Source organism: Cryptomeria japonica, chromosome 3 (genome assembly GCF_030272615.1).
Source record: "Cryptomeria japonica chromosome 3, Sugi_1.0, whole genome shotgun sequence".
NCBI lineage: Eukaryota > Viridiplantae > Streptophyta > Pinopsida > Cupressales > Cupressaceae > Cryptomeria > Cryptomeria japonica.
In genome coordinates, this window is record NC_081407.1 from 821,039,794 (window position 1) to 821,064,545 (window position 24,752).

The 24,752-nt window shown below is 37.1% G+C and overlaps 1 protein-coding gene across 1 annotated transcript in view; it reads right to left on the minus strand.

Moving 5' to 3' along the window:
* LOC131054787 (uncharacterized) overlaps positions 1-24,043 on the minus strand; it is a 110,633-nt gene extending 86,590 nt beyond the window's left edge. Inside the window, exons 1-3 of the mRNA XM_057989383.2 lie at positions 23,778-24,043; positions 16,118-16,199; positions 15,924-15,991 (exon numbers count right to left, since the gene is read on the minus strand). Of these exons, the coding sequence (XP_057845366.1) occupies positions 15,924-15,991; positions 16,118-16,199; positions 23,778-23,788 (161 nt within the window). The 5' untranslated portion in view covers positions 23,789-24,043. The remainder of the gene's footprint in view (positions 1-15,923; positions 15,992-16,117; positions 16,200-23,777) is intronic.
* Positions 24,044-24,752: the final 709 nt, after the last annotated feature.

Genomic DNA, 24,752 nt, shown 5'->3' on the forward strand with positions numbered 1-24,752 from the left:
GATGAGGGAGCCAAGAACCTTGACTTGGGGACAGCAAGGGAATAGTAAGTAGCTCATAGGGGTCTAGGGGTATAGCTCATAGGGGTCTAGGGGTAGAGCCCTGTTGTGACCAGATCACACATCGCCCCATCACAAATGGGGACCCCTCTTTTCTTTTGTCTTAGTTTTAGAATAGGCTGTTGAGTGTCTTCTTTTAGAATAAATCAGCGTGAAGTGAGCTTATAGTTGCAATGGTTGAGTTTGAGCGATTCACCTTCAATTTCAAAATCTGGCTAAGGCATGGAAATCAAGGGACACCCCGTCCTTTGACTAAGGACGTTTCGTCCTTTGACTTAGAGTGCCCACACAGTTGCATGATCAAGCCTTCCTAGGCTAGGAGCGCTTCATATCTTGGCCAAGGACGTTTCATCCTTTGAGTAGGGACGCCATCAATCAAGAACGTTATCCCATCCTTTGACCAAGCTGCTCTATAATGTGAATGATCTCTCCTAGCAAAGGCAAGTACGCCGTGGGTAAATTTTCGCTTTAAGATGTGTCAATTAATGCATGCCGTTTTTGAGAGATAATGTTGCCTCGGAGTTAAAATGTGAAGCAATCCATTCAATGAGTGCAATAGACAAGGAAATGATGAGATCCTTAATACGTGCAAGGTGTAGCATTCAATTTGGTAAGTTTACTTTGTGCGATGTATGATAATGAAATCCTTTATTGGTATTGATTGCAATACATTTAATATATGGTGATCGCGTTTAATGAAGTAATTACAATACATTTAATGTGAGTGGCAATCTAAAACAAATCCACTTCAAAGGCACCGCAATTTTTGAGAAAGGGATGCTCTCATTTAAAATTTGAAATTGATAACTATGCAAGCATTAAATGAGTGCAACCTAGTTGTCAATTGTTTAATTATAACGCATTGAATGAAATTTGCCAAGCGCCTGTGATGAAGTACCAAATTTCTCTAACTCGCTATAAGCTGGTGTTGATCATTTCATTTGATCAACACATAATTGATATTGCTACTGATCTCATTGATTTCCAGCAATAACAAGCTACAGCGAATTCATCTTTTTAGGGTGCGATTATTGCTCCAGGTTGCACCAAGGTTATAAGCTATAGCGAATTTATCTAAGAGCGATTAGAAACACCGACTCCAATTTGAAGGCAAAAGGCGATTATACCAGGCAACACCCACATCGAATGAGGCTTCTTCACAGCAAGTTTACTTCGAAGGCCAGCGATTAGAGTTCTGATCTGATATTTCGACAAACATTACAGCGAATTACTTCACCAGCAAAAGCGATTTTGATGTGAGAATACAGTGAATGAGCTGAGTGTGATCAGCAAAATTAGAAGGAGATTATCAGGCCTGCATCAACAACTTGACAAAATCCAGCAGCTGATATCAAAGGCGCACTCATCTATAAGGGCAATTTGGTCAAGTCACAACCAAATTGAAGTCTCAGTCTGTTGTGAAACAATTTGTAGGTTTGAGATAAGACATTTCTATCACTGTTGTATCAAATTGCACCTTGCCTCATGACTGATTTATGTTTGTTCACTCTTACCAATGAGACCCTTTGTTATTCTAAACTTTTTAACATTTGCAAGGGCTGTCATTAGTATAGATGATCATGTTCTCAATCAAGGGTTAGAGATGCACCCTAGGGTTTCGAACCTTAGTTTTAATTGAATACCATTTTACAAAACTAACTTGTACAACTCTCACAGGTGAAGGATGGCTGGAGCACGAAAGGCCCTCATCAGGGAAGATTCGAAGAGTGATATAATGGAGTCCAAAATCACATCATTTTGGGGCAACGTGGGAGATCTCAACCTAGGACAAATCGACATGAAGAAGTTTCAAGGGTCACTATACACTACCAAACCGTCAGGATACTCCAAGATGATGATGGTCAGTGGCATCGTGAAGGCGGCAGGCTTCCCTTTATTAGTACAGTGTAATGAGCTCATTGTTGAATGTGCTAGACACTATGACCCAAGCAAGAGGATTATTGTGGCACCTAATGGCAGAGAGTTTGCCTACCTTTCCGAAGATGCAATCAGCGAGGCCTTTCACATACCTGAATTCAACATGATATATAAAAGCAAAGAGGCTGCTAAGGTAGTCTACGATGATGATCCTGACAAATGCCAAGGTATAGTCAACAAGTACTGGTTATTGAAGAGCAGACCTCGTATATCCAAGGTTCCTGGTAAGCTCCACAAGATTGATTTAAGGAAGAGTTTGGCAATTTGATCACGCTCCTTACCCGAGTCTTCGGGATTCCAAAGGCCTTCCAGTTTGAGACTTAGATGTTTTACTTCATGGAAATCATATCAATGTGAAAACAGAGAATCAATTGGGCAAGGATTATTAGCAACAACATTGATATTCAACTCAAGAGGCTTGAGCGGACAAGGACATTGTACATGGGTTCATAGATCATATTTTCACTCACCAAGGCTTGTGAATATGCGGGATTAACATACAGAGGTCCAATTGGTACAAGGTCAGGACAATTGAGGGCATGTGAGTCTTACACACAGCTGCATTACCATAGCAGCACACAATACAAGAGGGCGAATGATGCTTTAGCTATGCACATCATGAGGACACTACAAGGAGGCATTCATCAGAGGCTATCCCTAGAAGCAAAGGAATTAGTAGAGAAGTTTGGTGCATGGTTCATTCAATTTCCTAAGTTCACCTACATAAGAGTTCAAGGATGCTCTTGCCCGCCCCTTATGTTACCAAGATACCATATCGACAAATTGATATTGCTTGAATTGGTGAGGCAATTAATGGCATACAAAAAACTACAGAAGAACAAGTTGAAGACAAAGATTTCATTTCCTATTTCACTAGGACGATCCTTGGAGGTATGTATGTCCTTGCAAGCAGCGGAGAAGATAGATGAAGAATTGAAGTCTTTCCCCCTAATGCCATACTCTCCTAGAAACAACTTTGATCCTTACGGCAACATCCAGAAATCTAGTGGAAGGAAACATGGGCATAAGTTGCAATTAGAAGATCATTTTATGAATGCATTACATGATTTAGAGATAAGGAAGAAAATGTGTTCAAGGCTACCCATTGATATTATCAGAGTAACCCAAATTTTCAACGTCCCTAATCAAGCACACAATGGTGGAAAACGTCTCTTGCTAGTGTATGAGAAAGAAAAGAACAAAGAAGTGAAGGTCAATTGGATTGAGATGGAAAGTACAGACTTGAAGGACTTGATGAAATCGGTCCTATCCAACACTACGCTACTCCTAAGAATGCAAGAGGCAATGAACAATTGGATGAAATTCAACTAAGCTCTGCTTTGCCATCAAAGAACAACTCCACAAAGCTAGTGCGATCTTCTAAGGAGAGGAAAATGATGTTCAAATCACTACCAATAGTATAGACACCATCAAGAAGATGCATATCAATGAGGCAAGTAGCAATTGAAGTTAAGCTCGTTAAGAGTTCCAATTGACCACACAAGGCAAACTTACAATCAGCAAATCGCCAGTGGTATGGATATATGAATTTCATCATTAATCATTCACAATTCCTTTCATTCATCTAAGTATTAATCGTCCAACATAAAGATCCAACAAGAAACCATGCACTTGTAAAGAAACAACACATTCCACCATAACTTCAATGAAAAGGAAGTTTATTTATAACTTAGGCAACAATTTCTGCCTTCTCCTCCTACTCTATTCTAGCTGCTATCTGCTATTAAACTATTCTTGAACTACTAACTATTAAGTTGCTAATCGCTATTAACTATTAATCTCTATTAACCTTTACAAATGAGAAGTTCAAGCCTTATATAGAGAGCTCATTACAATTCAAAGGCTCAGATCGATTTGAGATCAATGGCCGCGATTAAAAGATGAAAACCCTAATTAGGGTTTGTTACAACAACCTCTTCTTAGACAATGAAATAATAACAATATTTGGACACATGTCCTCTCTAGAATATTTGACCAATAGATAGTGGGAGGAGGTACATTGGAGTTTGTGCCCCCATGAATGAGCTTGGTTCATTGAATCCAAACATGCTGATGTAGAACCTTTTGATTGATGGAATGGTGACTAGGATGACACCTCAGTTTGCTTGTACTTGGTAGATCAACACAAAATGTTTGAGCAATATCTCTTGATACTCAACATTATTCACTTGCTCAATGTGGTGATGATGATGGGAAGCATTGTTATGGTCAAGTCAATCCTCCATCTTTGCTTGCTTATCTTGCCTTGAGATAGTTGTATGATCTCTCCTTTACACTTCAAGGTTTTGACCTCTTCATGTCACCATGATGGAATATTGTGCTTCTCTTGTTGTCATGCTTGTCTTGAGTGTCCTCTTGTGCTTGCCAATGAAATCCTTCCTCTTGAAGACATCCATTTCCATCTTTAACTTTGAAGTTGTGAGGATTGTTGATACACTTTATAGCATAGACTTTCATGTGGTAGAATTCTAATCTCCCTTTGTAATGTCCCCATTTTTGGAGGCAGAATAATTAATTAATTTAATTAATTAAGTTGTCCCAATTAATGATATTTCTTAAGGATAGCTTAATCGATTATTTTAATTAAAAGTATTAAGTTAAACATTTATAAAGTTATCAAATAAATTAAAATTAAAAGGTAACTTTATATTTAATTAATTTAATAAAGTAACTTAAACTAATATTATATCATGAAAGTCACTTAAGTGAAATAAAATTATTTTTAATATTATTTCTAGAAGCTTCTTGAAAGGTTGGAGAAAAAGTATAAAAGAAGGACAAGTTAAGCTTCTAGTCATCTAGGATTTGATATTTGATTTGGAGTTCTTCGTGGTGAAGGAACCAACTAGGGTTTCTTTGGGACAAATGGGACACCCTTCGAGAAGCAACTATATGCTATCCATTCATTCACTGTACTTTCCTGCAAGACAAGAGACTTGGACCAGATTGGGAGACAACCTTCGTCTCAAACTTGGATGAAGTCAACTACCTAGAAGATCAATTGAAGAACCTGCCTATAGTTCCAATAACTGAGATTGAACCTTTTAACATCCAAATTCATTAAATTTGCAAAAAGAGAAAAGGATAAGGGCAACAAGATTCTAGAAGAAAGTTTGCTATGATCCTATGTAGCATCGAATTTTCCTACTGGAGGATTTTCCTTGTATTTTGTGCCAAATGGATGTTGCATCACAATGGCTAACATTTAATGTTTTGCAATAAATTAGGTATTTTGTTGTAACAAACCCTAATTAGGGTTTAGGTGGCAAAATTTGGGCCCTCAATTCTAGTTTAATCTTGGCCATCCATTGTAATTGAGTATAAGCTCAAATCATTTCATTTGTATCTCATTAGAGGTGAGAAATCAAAAATTAGAGATTAGAGTAAGAAGATCGATCAAAAGACTTTGAAAAATTGTTGCTTGGCGTTTCAAAAATTAATAAAATCATTAAAATGTTGGTGACTTATTGAGTTTTGGAGCATTTGCTTGTTTCTTCATTCCCTTTTGTGAGAGCTTATAATTGAAAAGGAAAAAAGAAAAAATTAGAATAGAGTTTGTTTTCGAGTATTTTTAGATGAGTGAAAGATGCATGTGCATGATTGATAGTGAAGCTCCACTATCCATACCACTAGCAATTTGTTGATTGCATACTCACCTTGCATGGTCAACTGGAATCATTTAGCCAAAGCTTAACTTCAATTACTATTCATTATTGATATGCTTCATTTTGAAGGTGTCTATGTTTGAGATAAGTGATTTGAAAATCACCAAGCTATCCTTAGAAGATTGCACTAGAGTTGTGGAGATGTTCATAAGATGTCAAAGCAAAGCATAGTTGGGCTCACTTGAGATTGTCCATTGTCTTGCATTCTCGGTTTAGAATAGCATCCCTAAACCCACTCCTTTTTTACTTTTTTATTAACAATCAGTATAAGTAAAGAGAGCAATATTGCAACATCATTTGAAGAATGTCATACCATTGAGATTGAATCAGGATACTACGTAAGTCCCCTCGCAGGTACAACAAATCACCTCATACTATTGAAGCTATCCAACACGTAAAGACCTGACACCGAGAACCTTGGAGTCATCTCAAGTGATCCTTTTTGCTAATCTTCAGCATTTGAGAAGTCTTTATTCAAGAGAGGATAGAGTGCCTTTGGTATTTTATTCTACGTTATATAGTGCATGAAAACACCATCAACGAGCCCCCAATGGGACAGAGGCAGCACAGTCATGGGGGTCAGGGGGCAGTTTTCGATGCAAATGAGGACAATTTTTAAGTGTCTATTGCCAATTGTGTCTTTCTTTGATAGTGCTACCCATAGTTCACATACTCGGACAATTGTTAGGTGTCTATTGCCAATTGTGTCTTTCTTGTGTAGTGCAAACCTGAAATTTGACTTGCAAAAACTCAACAACTTTAAAAAATAATTAAATGTAATGTCCCCTTTTGGGAGGACACTGAATCTTGCCCAATATACTTGTAGAATTGTTGCAGATTATGTATTTTCAGTCTGCCGTGGTAATTGGACAGATTCAATTCGATGTTGTTTCCCTCTTTAAATGCACAGGTCTGCTGTTTATTTCAATCTGATCTGCTGCCTATACTCAGATATATATGTGTGAATGAGAATCCTTTCCATTCCATCGGATCTGATTCTCTGGTTATTGATTAAATGTTTCCTCTTCTTTTCCTTCAATGCCTGCTTTATTATTGTTTGCAGATTTGTATTTGTCTTCTGATCTCTTTGATAAATGTTCATATCATCCTTCCAGATTTTCTTATAATAATTCTGATTTAGGTCTGCTCCTAAATCTGTGATTTTAATGCTTCAGATATTTAAATATTTTTTCTATTCCATGGATCCTTTCTTCTCAAATGATAACTTCTCCACTTTATATCCTCTAATGTGAGGGAGAGTCTCACCTCTTCTTGAAGGTCACAACCTTTCACAATTACCACCCTTCGAAAGGGTCACAACCTTTCATCAGTTCTGCCCCTTGAAAGAGTCGCTTTTTTATCTTCTTCCCATTAATGCTTCCTTAATTCCTTTGCTCCCTTCTTTCTTCCTTTCTTCCTTTTCTCCCCAAATGAAGTTCTCTTCTCTCCCTTCTATATCTCATGTTTGAGGGAGTCACAACTTTTCATTTCATGCCTTTTGACCATTCATTAAACTTAACTAACTTTTGATTATATTAATTTTTATTTTTATTTTTTATATTTTAATTTATTATTATTATTTATTAATAAATCCTATTTCAACAAGGGGACATTACATTAAATCTCTTAAAAAACAATTTTTTTGCAAAATTCAATTGCAAAATGCATTAAATGAATCTAAAAAACCATGAGAAAGTGTTTTATATTAGATTTTATTCTTGAATACATATGGACTACAAAATCGCATCATCATGCAAAACTGGATACAAAAGCTAGCTACTAACTGATAACTAATATGAATTTATGATAATTTCTTTTAAAAATCATCATCGTAAATTGCATATCTAGGCAAGTAAAAAAATTACAAGCTTTTACAGTTTCCTCTTCCCCATTCTAGTGAAAAATTGGGTAGTAGAGAGTATGGTCCTCGCATTCAATTTTGACTCCCTGCTTGGCTCCACCCTGCTACTATAGCAAAGACTACTCTACCATATCAATGTCATCCAATGACAATCTAATCTCCCCTGCTTCTACAGCAGTCACATCATCCACGGCCTACCTCTCAAAATCAACAATCTCATCCTCTAAAATCATTTCACAAATTTAGCAAATTGAATCAATTTAATGTTTGTATGTGAAGTCTGTTTTATTTCTTGCAACATTAATAAAGTAGCTAATAACTAGCTACACACATGAATTGTATGTGCTAGGTGTGGCCAAAGGCCTAAATGCTAGGGGTTTGCAAGGGGGGTTGGATATGGCCCCCCACCATAGCTAAGGGATATTCCAATGAAACCATAAGGCCTTGCCAAAGAAAAATTGCATTTGTATGACACATGCTTAGGCTTAGGAAAAAAATTTAAAAATTGAAATTCTAGAAAAAACTGGAAAAATAAAATTCAACTCACCTCAAAATCACCTAAATAATCTTCCCAATTCATTGTAGAATACTTGCTTTATGTTGTGTGTGGTGTGGAAGGTGAATTGAGGTTTTATAGAGCAAAAAATGCAATTTTTCCAAATCAAAATCACCTCATGACCCAATATCCACTTTTTCACACAGAATTGCTGTGTTTTCACAAGTACTCACAAAATACTAGTGAGTTTACTCTGTGAGTACTTGTTGATGTGTATTTTGTACACGACCAAACATAGAATAAAATACCTAAAGGTACCTTATCTTCTCTTGAATAAAGCTCCCGAATGCTGAAGATATCGCAGAAGGATCAATCGGAGAAGCTTCAAGGTTCCTGTTATGTAGGATCTCTACTCGTGGATAAGCTCTTTGTGGTATGATGTGATTTTGCTGGAATCACAAGGGGACTTACACTTGACGACCTAAACGTCTGATTTGCTGGAATCACAGGATTTCACTAGCCTAGATTTTTTGAAAAAAAGGAAAAAAGGATGAGGGCGAGGGAAGGATCTAATTCTGACACTAAGAATGTAGGAGCAATGATTGATCTTTGATGAAATTCTAACTAAGTCTTGTTTTGACATCCCAGGATCATGTCCACAAGATTAGTGCGATCTTCGAAGGAAAGCTTTATGATGTTCAGATCATCGCTACAGGCATAGACACCATCAGGCTGATGCATATCAGTGAAGAAGCGACAATTGAAGTTAAGCTTAAGCTGAATGATTCCAGTTTACTACACAAGGCAAATCTGCAATCAACAAACTGCTAGCAGTATGGATATACAAATTTCACCATCAATCAAACACATTTCTTCCACTCATCTAATAACATGAAATCAAATCTGAGAAGTATAGAGACCATGCAAATTGTTGAATCGACCCATAGATTTCACCATTTCTTCAATGAAGTTTTACAAGCCTTTTACAACAACATCTTGGCAACAATCTTTGCCTTCTCTTTCTATTCTACTCTAATTGCTATTCTATCAACTGACTATTCACTATTTCTAACTATTCACCTTCTAACTACCGACTAACCATTAGCCTTTACAAATGAGGAGCCAGGGCTTATATAGTGCCCACAATACAATTCAATGGCTTAGATCAATTTGAGATCAATGGCCAAGATTTTACAATGAAACCCTAATTAGGGTTTGTTATAACAAACTCAATTCTGGCCAATGAAATAATTACATTATTTGGACACATGTCTTCTCTGGAATATTCGACCAATGGAGAACCGGGGTAGGTACATCGAAGTTTGTGCCATCTCTCATGAGTCAGGTACATTGAATCTGGACACGCTGAGGTGGACCAACCTGACTGGAGGAGTGATGACTGGGATGCCACCTTGTCTGACACTTGTAACTTGGTAGATGCTCAATTTGATGATGCTGAGAAGCTAACTTTAATTAACTCTTCTGGAACTGTCTGCTTCTTCAACGAACCCTTGCTTTAACCTCCTTTGTCTTTGATGTGCAGGATGGATGGTGTACCTTTCCTTCAAATGCTGGACTGGAAGAGGTCGTCCCTGATGATGCTAGATTGGAGAAGGCCGTCCTTGTTGATGCTGGACTGGAGGAGGTTGTCCTTGCCCTGGCCTGGTCTTCTTTCATCTGCAAAACAAATCAAAAGATGATTAAGGACACATAATAAATTCATTTCAACATAGTATTGCACACCTTAAATCATCAACAAAAGATATTAAAATGAAGTTAGTTCAAGACTCTTTCCAGGGACAGGCCCTATAAGAATTTCGCCCTGGACCCTCTGGAAGGGTCAAGAGCGAATTTTGCATTCCTGGCTCATTTAGACCTCCTTTGAATGTTACCTCACAATTAGCTCCTCGCCTGGCCCCAACAAGGTGAAAAATAGCAGTTTCAAAGGATTTCGCCCTGGACCCTTTGGAAGGGTCAGGAGCAAATTTCACTTTTGTAGCTCCCTTCTTCATCATTTCATCTTGAATTCTCCTCACAAAGCAAGGAAATACTTCTCTTCTTTCATCCAACCCAAGATTAACTTGATTTTGCAAGGCAAAATAGGTGATTGAAGGATTTTCACCCTAGACCCTTTGGAAGGGTCGGGAGCAATTTTCCTCCTCTGGCCTAAAATCATCATTTTTGGAGACAACCATCAACTCAAGGGCATCTTTTACCTTGGTCTAGGCATAGCTTAGCATAAATTTGAAAGGAATAGGTAGATTTTAGGATTTTCGCTCTGGACCCTTTGGAAGGGTCAGGAGCGAAAATCTTGTTTTAGGGCTATTTCTCCATCCTTTCAACTTCAAATTACCTCCAAGACTTAGAATACCTTGCCTCACTCCTCTCTAGGTCATAAAATCAAAATCTTGACTTGATTTGCAAGGAAAAAAGGGTGATCCTAGGAATTTCGCTCTGGACGCTTTGGAAGGGTCAGGAGCGAAATTCTCATTTGGCTTCAAAATTTGCATTCTTGGCGACCAAAATCCACTCTAAGGCAATCCAAATGACTTCTCTCACCCTTGTCCAAGTTTGACTTTGCTCAAATTTTGGAAGAAAAGATGGTTTTTAGGATTTTCGCTCTGGACCCTTTGGAAGGGTCAGGAGCGAATTTCCTCTTTTGAGCTTGTTTTGGCTACTCCATTACCTCAATCCAATATTCAAAGGCAAGAACACATCAAAGTCCATCTAACCATGCCATAAAACTCAAGAATTTGACCATCTCCAAGAAGAAAAAATGAGTTTCCAAGAATTTTGCTCTGGACCCTTTGGAAGGGTCAAGAGCGAAAATCTTGTTTTGAGCTTATTCCTCCATTATTTCAACTTGAATCCACCTCACAAGGCAAGAAAACGCTTCTCCTCTCATCCAACCCAAGTTTGACTTGATTTTGCAAGGGAAAATAGGTGATTGAAGAATTTTCGCCCTGGACCCTTTGGAAGGGTCAGGAGCGAATTTCTTCATTTGGCTCAATTCTTTCAAACTTGATAATTATTGACCATTCAAGGACATGTCTAAGGACTTCTTTAATCATGATCCACACTAGATTTGGCATGAAACTAAGGGAAAAGATAGGTTTTACACAATTTTGCCCTGGACCCTTTGGAAGGGTCAGGAGCGATTTTCCTTTTCTAGCCCAAAATCATCATTTTTTCAATCCCAATCTTCTTTGCAAGGTGAAATTTCATCTCTTTTCGCCTTAGAAACAAGGTTTTAAGCTCAAGCAAGGTTAAAAATATATGCTTGTAAGGAATTTCACTCTGGACCCTTTGGAAGGGTCAGGAGCGAAATTTCCAGTGTTCCACGGGGACGCGTCCCCCCCCTTTTTGGGCACGTCCCCCCGTCAGAAACGTCTCGGGGACGGGGGGACGGGGACGCGACGTCCCCCGCCGTCCCGCCGTCGGGACGCGGAGATGTCCCCGCGTCTCCCAGGGAGACGTGGAGACGTGGAGACGTCTCCTTGGGAGACGTTTGGGCGTCTCCCAAAGAGACATGGAGACGCCTCCACGTCTCCTTGGGAGACGTTTGGGCGTCTCCCCGTCCTTCAAGAGACGTGCAGACGTCTCTCCAAGGACGGGGAGACGCCCAGACGTCTCCTGTCGCCCCCACTTATATGCAATGTTTAAAATTAAAATTTTAAAAAAAAGTGAGTTTTTAAGTTTTTTGAGGGTTAAGGGGTAACTCTAATTGGACGTGGGCCAATAGAAAAATAACACCTGATGCCTTCAGAAAATAATAAAAGTATTTTTGGCCTCGCAGGGCACTGCCCCTCGACCCCGCCCTGTATCGCGACAGGGAACGCGCAAGGGGCGATGCCCGTTGACCCCAACTTGGGGGCGCTGCCCCCAAACCCCCGTTGAAAAATATAGGGGGAAACCGCGCCGATAGAAGTAGGGAAAATCTAACCTCCGAGTTTGATTAGGCTCCATATAACAACACAACTTAGAAATCTTGGTATTTAGATTTAGTATTTCAAATTTCCTATAGTCTCATTTGAAATGTAATTCTTACACTGTAATACTGTCATACATCTTTTCAAAACTAGTTTTTCAAGTACTATATGTATATGTACAAGTATATGAGCACCACCACCCCGCCACCCCCCCCGCCGCCGTCCCCCCGCCGTCCCCAAATTTAGGCCCTTGGTCCCCCCGTCCCAGAAATGCATCCCCCCCGTCCCCCCGTCCCCAACGCCCGTGGAACACTGGAAATTTCCTTCCTTGGCCAAAACACTCATTCCTTAACTCCTTCAAACGTCCTTAAGGGTTTCAATATGCCCATTCTCTCTTTCAACATGCCTTGGACATCAAAACTTGGCCAAATAAGGAAAGAAATGAGGTCTAGGAGGATTTTCGCTCTGGACCCTTTGGAAGGGTCAGGAGCGAAAATCTCATTCTTGACTTGATCCTTCATCTTTTCAACTCCAATCTTCTCTAGAAGGTAACAAAACATCATTCTTCACCCAGGAGACAAGGTTTGTGGTCTAAGCAAGGTCAAAAAAATAGGCTTGCAAGGAATTTCGCTCTAGACCCTTTGGAAGGGTCAGGAGCGAAATTCCCCTTCTTGGCTAGAATCCTTCATTTTTTCAAAGCTTTCAAACATTTCCAACGTCCAAACATGTCTACTCTTCCCTTCAAAATGCCTTGCAAATCAAAATTTGGTCAAATAAGGCAAGAAATGAGTCTTAGGTTGATTTTCGCTCTGGACCCTTTGGAAGGGTCAGGAGCGAAAATCTTGATTTAGGATTTAATTGCTCATTTTTCAAACTTCAATCTTCTCCTGAAGGCAAATATAGATTGTTTTCCACTTGAGGAACCAAGTTTTAAGCCCATTCAAGGTAGCAAATGAGGATTATAGTGAATTTCGCTCTGGACCCTTTGGAAGGTTCAGGAGCGAAATTCCTAATCTTGGCCAAAATCCTTCACATTTCTACGTTCCATCACCTCAAAAGGTAGAGACCTGTTATTTCCTTCCCAAATTCGCCCATGGAACAAGGTTGGTATCCAAAACAAGGGAGCAAATGAGGCTTATGAAGAATTTCGCTCTGGACCCTTTGGAAGGGTCAGGGGCGAAATTCCTAATTTTGGACAAGATCCTCACTTTTCAAAACACTTCTCAAGGCAAGAACACATCAAGACTCACACACAATGCCTAATAAACCAACGCCCATCCAAAACAAGGAAGGAAAATGAGGGTTATAAGGATTTTTGCTCTGGACCCTTTGGAAGGGTCAGGAGCGAAATTCCTCTCCCAGGCTAGAATCCATCATCCCAAGGTCTAAAATCTCTTCTCCAAGGCAAAGTTGCATCAAACCTTCTCAATTATGCCTCAAAAGTCTACAAACTTGGTCAAGCTAAGGAGAAAAATAGAGGAAATGTGAATTTCGCTCTGGACCCTTTGGAAGGGTCAGGAGCGAAATTCACCTTAGGCCATGATCCTGACTTCATTTTTTCGTATTTCTTCATTCAAACAAGTGCTTTTGCCTTCATTCAAGCCTAGGAATGCGTTAGTTCTAGGTTTTGGTCAAAGTAGAACGTCTTATGGAGAATTTCGCTCTGGACCCTTTGGAAGGGTCAGGAGCGAAATTCGCTTTGGACCCTTTGGAAGGGTCAGGAGCGAAATTTGACATTTTGAACTCTCCGTCAGGATAATTTTATGGAATATAACATTTAAGTATAAGAAGGAAATGTCACTTATACTTTAAGTTATATTCCATATATACTTTCAGGATGTTTGAGAGTGGTTTCGGACCTCCAAGAGTTATATTGCAAAATCTAGTTTTTGGAGGATTCTTCAGTTTTCCAGACTTAGTCAAATTTCAGGATCAGGACATTCCAGACTTAGCCAAATTTCAGGATCAGGGCATTCCAGACTTAGCCAAATTTTAGGGCATTTGAAGATCAGGATGACATTCCAGACTTCATCACTCACCAACTTGACCTAGCTCGGACCTTCAAGAATGATACTCACTCACCAAGCAAGACACAATTAGTAACAAGAGCAAAACCAGGCCCTAAGGAAGACTCTCAAAGAAACCCTAATTCTGGGGCCCTGTGGACTCACCCTGGCTCAAGCAAAGCCTGCAATCCAACGATCCCCTCGACAGCACTCATCCTGCAAAGGCTAACAGACAAAACCCTAAAAGACCTAGAAAACAAACCCTAGAAAGCAAAAAGAAGGGGTCCCCATTTGCCATGGGGCGATGTGTGAATACGTCACAACAGTACTCATGGGCCAAAAAAACTCATGAGTACTTGGAGAGTTTGCAAACTATGGTGCTACCTCCCTTTTTGGTCCCTCTATTCCAATTAATAGCTTTATTTATCCATCAAGATGAGGCTAGTAACTTCTATTACCAGTTGGATTCTCCAATTGATCTCGAGATCACTTTCTGTTTTGTGAATTAAGTCTTCTATGGAGCCATGCAGAAATCAAAAAATATAAAAACAAACGTTGCATTGATGGGAAAGAGAGAAAGGAGTTTCCAAAGTCTGATGAACCATCTGAAGCATGACAATTGAGGCATTACGAAAAGGAATTAGAAATCCCAGTATCATGCGAACCTTTGATGAATGGAAAGATTATAGGAAAGGAAGTGCTAAAGACAGGAAACAACTTTTCTGGGAAGAATAGTCTGATGAGCAAGTCCACTGGAAAAATATTACTGTAATACTGAACATAGTTGATCCAGCTTGAACATTTCATGCTGCAGGCAAGATAGTGAAAGGCTTTTCAGTGTGAAGGATGGATAATGATTTTAATTTAGGGCATTCATTCTAGAACTTCACAATTTGAATGAAAAAGTTTCTCATGCCTGATTCTTCCACAGAAGACAATTGACACCAATCAGACTGCAATTACTAAACAATGTCTCCCTTGAGAAAATCTTTCTGCATTGGAGGAGCAATTGAAATCCCTGCATCGCTACAGTCTGACTCTGGCTCACAAGTATGTGCACTGGTCTGCAATGATGGAAATTGGAAGTTGTTCTGAGAAAAGAAAGGTGCTGCCATGCTGAAGTGGGAAGCAGCAGTGGTTCAGACGATAAGGCTTCAATGATGCATTGGCTTGTGTAAAGTTCTTGCAGATGTATTGTTATCAATCTCAATAAATTATTTTGAGGTTTCTAAACACTTCAACTGGTTTAGCCTCTATTTGTTTATTAGACTAAGGTTTATAGTTAGCCTTTAGACAACTTTTTCTCAAGCAGGAGGCTTTGTAGACAGATGAATGTTATAATTACTAGTACTTGAACAACATGACATTCAATTTTGTTCCTCAAGTACTTATAATTATTACCCCTCGTTTTTAGTTACTATGATAGGGCTATAATTCTTATTTTTGGACTAGGGCATTGTCTCTAAAATTCTAATACACACAACTTTTATTTAGCAAATAAAAGAAGAGAAACTGATACAATTGCACATAAATTTCCATAGACCAATTTCCCTGATGGGAATTAAAACAAAAACCCATTCATTCTAGTTACTCCCACTAACTTACAACAATCATGCTTCAGAATTCCCATGTCCTTGATTTTTTAATATAAATCGGCTAAAATTTGGAACTAAAATAACCCCAATTGATTGAAAGTCTAGATTAATGAGTAATGATTCTGCTTATGGCTGTTGTACCAATTTCTGATTTTCCTGGCAAACATATGCCATTCTTTGCCTTATTTGGGAACACAATCATAGTTTTTTCATCTCTCGCTGTACGCCTACAGCAGACTTAGATTTGGCACTCCAATTTTTCAATTTAACACAACATAATTTCTCTTTTTCTAACTCCCTATGATTTCTAAAGGATAACTAGCAAATAAATGGAATAGAATGGATAAAAGCATACCATTTTGCAACTATAAGAGGGGATTTTTTTGGAAGCAGGTCATCAATCACAGGATCCAGATCTGGGTACTGTTGAGTGAATGAAAACAAAAGTCTCCCTCAATAGTGATCAATTATAAAAAATAATTTTTCTGCATTATTTTAAAGCAAGTTTTCTTCCATACTTTACAAATATACAATTATAGGAAATAAAACCTCATCTAGAATGCTTTGACGGATCTTTCGTTGCACTGATGCCTTTACTTGATTGTGAGACGAGATTTCTTCACTAGTAAACCTGCAAAACAACAAAATCATTTTTAATAATGCTCATTGTCAAAGAATGCTAAAAGAATCCAATTGTACTTACCATAGAAGTAGATATAGCAATATATTGGAAAATATCAGATCTCACACTGCGGGGTGATATTTCAAATGAGATAATCATGATATTTTCAAAAAAAAAATGTCGACTGCTATCTTGACCCAAATGTTCCAATATTTTCTGATATTATCTAATTTTTCCCTTTTAAAGTCTGTAAAATGCATGTTTTTTTTTGCTCAATTCAAGTTTGCTCTGTTTTTAACTACAACAAAACAGAGTTGTTTCTAGAATTTCTCGAGTATTAAATTGCTTTGATATATTTAGGATGACCAAGGTATTTGATGAAAAGCAGCTGAAACAAACTAGATGTGAGCAGATGTTGGAATTTCAAAAACAAGAACTAAATTGTATTCCTTTATGAGACTGTTTCATGCTGTTTGTAAACTTTGCATCTTGTGTTATGGTGATATTAAGGGTATCTTTGTTTGTTCATTGGTTTGTTAGCATTCATGATTGGTTAGGAAGAAATCTATGTTTGGGAGGATATATGGTCGGAGTTCTTTTGACTTCCTTAGACTTTGGAGCGCTGATTCTGATGTTCTCAGTAAAGTAACATTGTGTGAGCTATGTCAGCACTCCTGCACATCTCTTGGTAAAGGTTTTAAAATGGTGGTAATATAGAATGTTCTGAGCACTGTACCTCCTATCTCTGTTGTAAGCAATGGCTTAGGATATGGAGATGGTGGTGTGTTTGGTCTTCATGAGAAATATGGTGCATTGCTTTTTCTCCTATCTACCAATTACAACATTGAGCCACAGCTTGAGGATTGAATAAAAACCAACAGGTCCCTTTGTACTGGCTTTACATTAGATGGGGAGGATGAAGACCCTTGAATTGTATTTGTAAGTGGTGAATAGTGGTCTAACTCAGTTGATGACTGAACTAAGTGATTGCAAGCAATCCAGTTCATATTGCATACAATCACATCCATCTAGTATACAATAATTTAATATGTTTACCTCGTTCATATAAAAAAGATTGATGATCTAGCATCATTTCAACATATATACCACATTAAATAAACATCATGAACTATTAGCAAATTTCATATAGACCAGGGGCTGCTCTGAAAACACACTGAAAATTGATTTTTACTTATTTTTTACTTCCTTAAATTACACTCCCGAATGTCCCCTTACAAACTAAATTAGGGTGTTTAGAGTTTACGGCCCCAAAAAAGCTAACAAAAAACAATTAATATAATCTGCTAAACTAAATCCGACAGATGCATTAGCATGCCGCAGTTTACAACTGAGTGAAAAAAAAAAAAGCAAGTGCTAAAAATACTACAAACCAGGCATCTAAACAACATCTTGAGCCCTCTAAAAATAGTTACTAAAACTCCAAAATATCCCATGCCAAAAACAGCAATTATTAGTTCTAAAACAGTGACTAAGTATAAATTAAAAAACTAAATTTTGTTTCCTAAACAAGTCTTCGGCTACTAAAAAGTGATTCTTAAACATTAAATAGAATTTGCTAATTCTATTTGTGTCTAATATTTCAGTGAACTGTAGAATGTATGAAACCATCTGCATCAACAACTAAGATAGCTTCAGCAGCAACAGTTTGACATCATCCATCAGTAACTCAACTTCTTTTGACCTCAACAACATCCTATTGTTTGACATCAAATTTTCCCACATTCTCCCCCTTGAAGTCAAGTCCCTGTATCTATAACTTTGTCTTTAAACCTTTAAGTATTATATTTCCTATTCCATTAAACAGAATATCCACCAACTATTCTTCTCACCTGCAAAACTGAATTGAACTATAGAATGTACAAAAACATCTTTGTCAACTCTCTACTATATTCACTACCAACTGGGATGACCCACAGCGAACAGTTCAATTTCATCAACATCAGTAGTTTGACTTTGTCAACGTCTTTTAACTTTTTCTACATCCCTTCAACAGCATTCTTAATTTCATCAACATTTTGTTATTTGACATCAAATTTTCTTACACTCTCCCCCTCAATGTTAAATCCCTTTATCTACAACTTTGTTACAAAATATCACTGTAGGATTTTTTATTGTCTTCCTAGCCCTATAGTCATGATCAGTGTTACAGGACCCAGACTCACCTTGGACTCTGCAAGCTGATTTTGGACTCAAACTCGGAGTCAACGCCCAAACTCAGCAAAAACTCGGCAAAGACTCGGCAAATTGAAAACCCAAGAAATTTAGAGATTTTTAAGGATTTGAAACTTGTTTCATGCACCCTTTAATAAATAAACCTTAAATACACAATAATCTTACGAAATAGAAGCTACTTTGAACACATACACAAGTATACATTGATCACATAAGTATAAACACAAATTTTAGCTTAAGTAAATAGCACATTAGATATATAAATAGCGTCAAATGTCTACAAAAGTCATGGAATATAAAGCTCATGGCATCAAAAGCTCCAAACAAATATGAAAATAAAAGCTATAAGTCTATTGTTCAAATGAGCCTATATCACTCGGCACCCCGGCCCTCCTATGTGTGCACCTAAGATAGGTCCTGGATGATGTTGCAGCCATGATATCTGCCTATGTCTTAGCCTCAGGCTAAGTGACATCCACATCATCATCATCCTCCAATCTCTAACCTCCTCCTCTACCATGGCTACTACCTCTCCCTCTCAATCCACCTGATCAACCCATGCCACATCATAATCATTAAAGACAGGATCATCAATCTCAGTGATCCACTCTGACTATGGATCAACCTCCTCTAAAGTGATGGGAGACGTGTCAATGCCCAAGATCTATTTATGACGAAGGCAAAGGTTGTAATGAACATACACAAGAATATTCAACCTTTGCACTAACAACCTGTTGTGCTTTTATGAGTGTATGTGCTCAAGCATACCCCAATTGCGCTCACATCCTGAAGCACTACATGGCCAGCTCAATCAACCTACTGGCTTTTTCTTCAATGGCATACTATTTTTGCTCAAAGGGTTGTTTTCCTCTCCTCCTTGTGCTTGAAAACAATAAGAATGATTTTTGGAGGTAGAAACAACAAATATAAAACCTTTAGTTTTGACTGAGACCTTTTTTAATTGTTTTTGGTCACTTTTTCTCTTGGCTGAGCAACAAAGTGCTGGGCTCAAGACTCAGCGAGTCTACCAAGTCTTGCAGACTTGGTGAGTCTGCCAAGACTCTACTAGCCTCAGTCAGACTCTGAGAGTCTGAATCTACTGTCCCAGAGACTTTACAGAGGTGCCTCACCTCTGGACTCAGCTAGACTCAACGAGTCTTGCATAGTCTTGTAACACTGGTCATGATATTCACCAACTGTTCTTCTAACATACAAAAGTAAATTTCAACTTTCTTATCTTATACTAACTCTATTGCATAATACCAAGTCAGAGGGCTTATCATGTGGACATACAAACACTCTTAGACAAGCATAGCATGGTCTTCAATGAAATTCCTCTAGGATTGCCACCTGATAGAGGATTCCACCATATAATCGAATAATAAAACAAAGGAAAACCAATCATTAGTTACTCCTTGTAGTAGTCTAAGAGAGATTTAAGGAGGAAATTGAAAAAACATTTAAGGAACTAATAGAGATGGGTTATCACAAACCAAGTTCTAGCCCTTTTGCATCTTTGATCGTCCTAGCAAAAAGAAAGATGGAACTATGCAAATATGCATAGGTTTCAAAGCTTTAAACAAGAAAACAAAAAATAATATGTATCCAATACCTAGAATTGATGAGTTAATACGTGATTTGCACAGAGCAATGTACTTCTCAAAAATTAAATTGAGATGTGTATTATCAAATATGAGTGAAAAAAGAGAACATGCATAAAATTGCTTTCCAATGTCATTTTGGACATTTTGAGTTTTTGGTTATGCCCTTTGGTTTAACTAATGCTCTTGTTACCTTCCAATCATGTTTTAGTATGTGAAGTCAGTTTTCTTTATCCAGCATTGATTAAGCAATTGACAAAAATTTCTAGGACTTACTATTTTTGGCCACACGTGTAGTTGATTGACTCGCACCTTCTATTTTCGAAAAGTGTTCTTCAAAGAGGATTCAACAACTTAGATGTTTTATGATTTACTCTATCATGTTTCTTTTGTTATGAGATGAATTGTGGATTGTTGTGATACAAAATTCTTCCTACGATAATAAATATTGTGGGACCTTTGACCATGGTTTATTCCTAATACATTACCAGGTTTTCCACATAAATCTATGTGTTTTTCATTTATTGCTTTTCATTGTTTATTCTTGAATTGCGTTATTCTCGATATCATGTACGAACCATGTCTTCAAAAATCAATTAAGGAAGTTTGTCTCACTATTCTTTGATGATATTCTGATATACAAAAAATTTAAAAAAACTTGGAAAAAAAACATCTACAACATTTGGATGAAGTTCTAGGAATGTGGAGCAACAATTTTTTTTGCTAAAGAATCCAATTGTGAGTTTGGATTTACAAAGATTCTATATTAGGACATATTATTAGTGCACATGGAGGACAAGTAGATCAGCAAACTATACAAGGTATTTTAGATTGGCCTCCATCAACCAATTTAACGCAAATGAGAGGATTCTTTGGGCTATGTAGCCACTATAGAAGATTTATCAAAGGATTCTCTCAATTAGCCATTCACTTGACAAATTTGACAAAAAAGGGCGCATGTGCTTGGATAGAGACAACTCGATGGGCTTTTTGATAATCCCAAGGAAGTATTAAGTTCATGCCCTATTCTAGCTATTCTAGATTTCTCACTTCCTTTTGGTATAAAATGTGATGCCTCAAGTGAAGGAATTGAAGCAGTGTTAATGCAAAAAGAACATCAAATAGTTTTTGAAAGTGGAAAGCTAAAAGACATTGAAAAGAGCTATTCCATTTATGATAAAGAGATACTAGCCATAATGCATGCTCTCAACAAATGTAGGCAATATCTAGTTTGTGGAAGGTTTGTGGTCAAAACATATCACAATTGTTTAATATTTTTTCTTAGCCAAAGAGATCTGAACGACATTTAACAAGAGTGGGTAAGTGAGTTTCACACCTATAACTTTGACATCAAATATGTAGATAAGAATAATGTAGTAGTCAATGTTCTATCAAGGAAGCCTTATGTTAATTATTATAGGTTTCTCTTGATTGGAAAGCTAACATAGTAGTAGAATATCGGAAGGATGCATTTGACACTAATAGTCTCGAAGGAAAGATCCAAGATGATAAGCATAAGGTAGTAGATGATCTTATTTCATACATAAGTGGAATCTATCTTACCCCAAGATCTAAGGTAAAACATAAATTTTTAAAGGCTGCACATGACACACCCCTAGCAGGTTGTCAAGGTTATTCCAAGACCTACCAATAAATTAGGGAGAGATTTTCATGGAAAGGCCTCAAGGAAAAAGTTCTTAGGTACACCTTAGAATGCCTTAATTGCCAACAAAACAAGACAAAAAATGTTTTTCTACAAGATTATTACAACCTTTACCAATTCCAGTTTTATTACAAGACTCCTTAAGGCACAAGGTAAAAATTGTAAGTTACGGTGATAGACCAGCTAAATATGGTTATTTATTTACCATATCCACAAAGTTTTATGTACCTAAAATGGTTGATTTACTTTTAAGAGAATGTTGTTGATTGTATGGATTGCCAAAAAACATAGTAAGTGGTAGAGATAGTAAGTTCATTAGCTTTTTTGGCAAGAAACCTTTTGTTTAACAATAACTAAATTGTCTCCAAGTACTACTTATCACCCACAAGCTAATGGATTGAGAGCTATTTAAAAAATTATGTAGTAGAGAATTACACAGCTTGGATAAAATGGTTTTATTTGGGGGAACATTGTTACAACACAACATATCATATATCCATCAGGATGACAACTCTCAAGGCCTTGTATGGTTATGATACTTTATCCTTTGTGGATTTGATCATTTCAAATAGTTGAGTAGTAGAGGCAAAAGGTCTAGTCAGGCAAAGTCAGAAAATAGAATCACTCAAGGAAAACCCACAAAGAGCACAGTATCAGCAAAAATCATATGTTGATCAACATCAAACTGAAAGCACATTCCAAATAGGAAATATGATCTTAAGGCTACAACCTTACAGACAATCTTCTCTGAAAAAAAGTGTAGCAAAGAAGTTAAAACCAAGGTTCCATGGCCCATATAGAATCAAGTGAAGAGTTGGGAGGTGGCATACGAATTGAAATTGCCAAAGAACAGTAAGATTCATAGCGCATTTCATGTCTCCATTAAAAAGAGCACTAGGAAGTCAAATTATTCCTTCAATAGAACTACCCCCACTGAATGATGAAGGGAAACTGACTCTGATTCTTAAACTATTATAAATTTTAGAGAAAGGAAGCTGAGGAACAAAACAATGACAACATATCACATCCAATGGAAAGATCTTCTTCAAGAGGATCTATCTAGGAGGGTGCGAAAATTCTTCAAGATCCAAATTTGCCATTGCTTCAGGACAAGCAATCTTCGAAAGGGCAGATTGTAATATCCCCTATTAGAAACAGGTACAGATATGATCGCATGGATATTCTAAGTAACCATGTGTCTTTCAAAAGATATTAATTTAATTAAATTTGCCACCCAATTAAAAATTCACTGTTGGTTTAGAATTAAGTATCAATCAAGGAGGTCGTTGGGTTTTCATATTTCAACTGATCATCGCTTACCCTCTATAGCATTGAATATACTCCTTTGATTTTCTTAATTAGTGACATTTGAAGGGTTATGACTCTTGGAAGGAAAAAGTAGTTAAGAAAAAACAAACAAAGAGAAGGAGCATCATGATTGAAAAACAATTTTATCATCTGATTTTATTCCTTATAACATATAGAATTATGACTCAATTAACCTAAGGACGAAACCCTTTTAGATCTAGACTATCAGACAGAATTTAATAAATAACTGCAGTATTGGAATAAATTACCAGTCATAAGAAAGGGATATTTCGCATGTTTCTGTGCCATATTCAGAGCAATATTTCTCAGCATTATAACTGATATACAGTATTAACTATTAGCAGTAATTTCTGAACAGATCTCATCAAAAAAAAAGGATTTCATGTTTATATATAAATGAGCAAAACTATTATAACTATGTGCTAGGGTATGATATACTCCAAAAACAATTAAGAGATATTACAAGGCCCTTTTGGCGATTTAGGTTTTGAACTTTTCCTGATGATCGACCAAACTAAACTAAACTTTTTGAAATTCACGCAATATGGTATACCAAAAAGTTATGGAAGGCAATAAGATGTGCCAAAGACAATAGACACACACAGAGTCCAATGACTGTATGAATGCCTGCAGACAGTTTTATGCCGTTTTACCCACCGATGAAATTATATATAAGGTAAAGGGTTGTCAATAAAAATGTTGAACAGCGGCATTTAATACCAAAATCTTCATAATGAAAATCTTGAAGTGAACATGGCCAAATAAAAAGAAAAATACAAGCGCAGAGTAGTAGAGGCATACTTCTTGAACATTTTCGCAGGAACGTGAATCACTGAAAGTGGGCTGCGTTTGGATTTCTTGAATGAATTGTGGTTGGCGAATGCAAATGGGCTCGATGCAGAATAAGAAGAGGTTGGGACAAGCGAATACTGTTTTTCCTTTTATGCTTTATAGATTCGCATTAGACTCTGAAAAATAGAAATATAAAGAGGAATGCATGCCGCCGTCTGTTTTGGACAACAAATTTCTCTTTGCGATAAACAAGATGCGACACCAATGATGCTCCTGAGAGTTGACAAAGATTTGGATATTATTCTAGAGGGAAAAAGTGTATGTACTTAGTTCTTTTAATTTTTATTTTATTTTTAAATATATATTTTGTGTATTAGGTGAAAAATATTATGTTTTTTTTTTATTATTATTTTATTGAGAGGAATCTACAATGACATCAAAATGTCCTAAACAAAAATTTATTTTTGAAACAATTTGACATACAAATGACATGTAAATGCATGAAATATGTCATGTTTCAGTTTTTGTGGAGGTGTTATTTTATTACTCCAAATAAAATACAACCCTCGCCACTTGTCTCCAACTAGATTCACAACTTTTTGTATGCATGACTTTAATGGATTTGTATTCTTCGTGTTTAGTATTTTAGAAGAACATTTATTTTAAAGATGATTATCTTCTACTATAAGATATCTCTCGGCATATTTTACATATATTTTTTAATATAGGTATAATAGTATGTATATAAATATATATATATATGAGAAATTGTTGATGGGATTTTGTTCTCTGGTCTCAACAGTAAGTGTTTATATTTCTTAGATTAAATACTAAGTATATAAAAAATTATTTAATGTTGTCTCCTAGACAAGATAGTGTTCATAATTGTATCCCTCAAGTTCAAATGTATTTATCGTTTATCTTAAGATGACCCTTGCACCAAATTAGGTTATTTCTCGCTAACTTGCATGCATAAATATTTGA